Source organism: Myotis davidii, unplaced genomic scaffold (assembly GCF_000327345.1).
Source record: "Myotis davidii unplaced genomic scaffold, ASM32734v1 scaffold1203, whole genome shotgun sequence".
In the NCBI taxonomy this organism is placed as follows: domain Eukaryota; kingdom Metazoa; phylum Chordata; class Mammalia; order Chiroptera; family Vespertilionidae; genus Myotis; species Myotis davidii.
Window position 1 is genome coordinate 82,911 of NW_006294353.1, and position 1,746 is coordinate 84,656.

Sequence of the window (1,746 nt, forward strand, 5' to 3'; positions counted from 1 at the left end):
AAGCTCTTCCCCTTTGGCAGTGGAGCCCGGGCTGAGGCTGGGGCCAATGGGGCGGGCGGGCAGGTCCGGTTGGAAGGGACCCCCGGCGGTGGCAGTGGCGGTGGCCGGGCCCAGCGCTGTGGGCCGGCAGACGAGGCTGCAACTGAGGAGCCAGATGTCCTCCGGCCGGAAGAGGAAGGCTCAGGTCACAAGCTTTAACTCGGGGGTGGGGACTCTGGGCTGGGATCTGGGGGTACGGAGGGGAAGCCAGGCCTGGGGAGTGGGGCTGAAGGGGACACAGGCCTCTGATACCGGTCGGGGACCTGGATCTGTGGTACCTAAAGCCCCTCAGAAAGGACTGCTCAGTCTCCAGGACCCTCCAGTGCCTGGAGCCCTGTGCCTGACCCTCCTCACCCCAGGGAGGGATGCCAAAGCCCCCTGTCCTGGTGCCTTCCCGAGGCACCCGGCCTGCCAAGCTCCAGCAGAGATGAGGGAGGCCCCTTCACCACCTGGCCCAGCCTTTCCTGCCCCCCATAAGTCTCTACACCCAGCTAACTGGGGGGACTGGACCCCCCAGGCCTCTATGCAAGTCCCCACCCTGAAGCCCAGTGTTGGAGGAGGCCTTCCTGGGTGCAGGGCCTGAGGCTGCCCAACCAGGGAGTCGGCCAGCTTGGCCACAGGCTGCAGCCACAGGCGGAGCAGGGACCCAGGCCTCACCTCTGGCCTCTCTCACCTCACCTGTCCCAACCCCAGCCAGGAGTCCAGCACCTAGGGAGCCCAAGAGGTGGAAGTTGCAGGACCGGGGACTTAGGTCTGAAGTCAAGGGACTCCCTCAGACTGACTCTCCCCAGAGCGGGGAAGGCACAGTGCTGCAGGCAGGAGATACACCCCAAAGCTGATCAGAAGCAATAAGGCCCTGATGTGCCTAGGAGTGGGGGGGAGTGCAGGCAGGGCCCTGAGTGGGGTCCAGTGACCACGGGGCGGCATTCTCCGGAACGGCCCCTCTCACCTCCGCAGGGACAGCGCTGGCCCCAGTGGGCACCGCAGCCCTTCGCACCCGCAGCAGCCGAAGCCCCGTGCCATCAACACCATCAGGCCCCCGACACCGCCCGCCAGCTGTTGGCAGTGGGATGGGCCTTGGGGCTGTGGGGGCGAAGGCACTGCCCCCCGCCAGGCCCCTGCCACCAATGCAGAGTGCCCGCCCTGTGCCCTGGCTGGGGCCCCGCCCGCTCCCCAGCCCCTGCCAGGAGACACCAGCTTCTACAGCCTTGCACCTCTGCCTCTGCCACCATCCTCCGAGCCCCCTGAGTCCCCCTCAGCCTCTCCCAGCCCCCAGGCTGTGTGCTGGCCCAGTGGCTGGCACTAGCTCTGCCTGGCGCCCTGCCTTCCTATTCTCATGCAATAGCAGTCACCAATGGGCGGCCACGGCCCAGAAAATGCTTTGGCTCCCTTGGGCTCCTCCTCCTGGGGCGAGGGCCTAGCTCCCCTATCTGCCGTTTTCCTTCTGACTAGGATGGGGGAAATGACCCCCCCCCCCCCACACAACAGAAAACACAGAGCAGGCAATTATTTATTTGTTTTTAATTTATTTTGTCATATTTTTGTAAAACGGCAGAAATGCAATAAAAAGTATATTTCAACAGTGCCTGAGGACAGAGCAATGGAAGTGGGGTTCACAGGGCCCAGTGACTTGAGGCTGACACTGACTCTTGGGCCTGGTGAGCCTGAGGTGGATGCTCCTCCTATCTGGTAACCTTGGTGCCTCCT

At 63.9% G+C, this 1,746-nt stretch overlaps 1 protein-coding gene across 1 annotated transcript in view; it reads left to right on the plus strand.

Moving 5' to 3' along the window:
* Positions 1-1,517, plus strand: part of ANO8 (anoctamin 8) — a gene marked incomplete at its 5' end in the record, with an annotated part of 8,210 nt that extends 6,693 nt beyond the window's left edge. Inside the window, 3 exon segments of the mRNA XM_015567015.1 lie at positions 4-184; positions 997-1,068; positions 1,071-1,517. Coding sequence (XP_015422501.1) covers positions 4-184; positions 997-1,068; positions 1,071-1,345 — 528 coding nt within the window.
* Between the last annotated feature and the right edge of the window lie 229 nt (positions 1,518-1,746).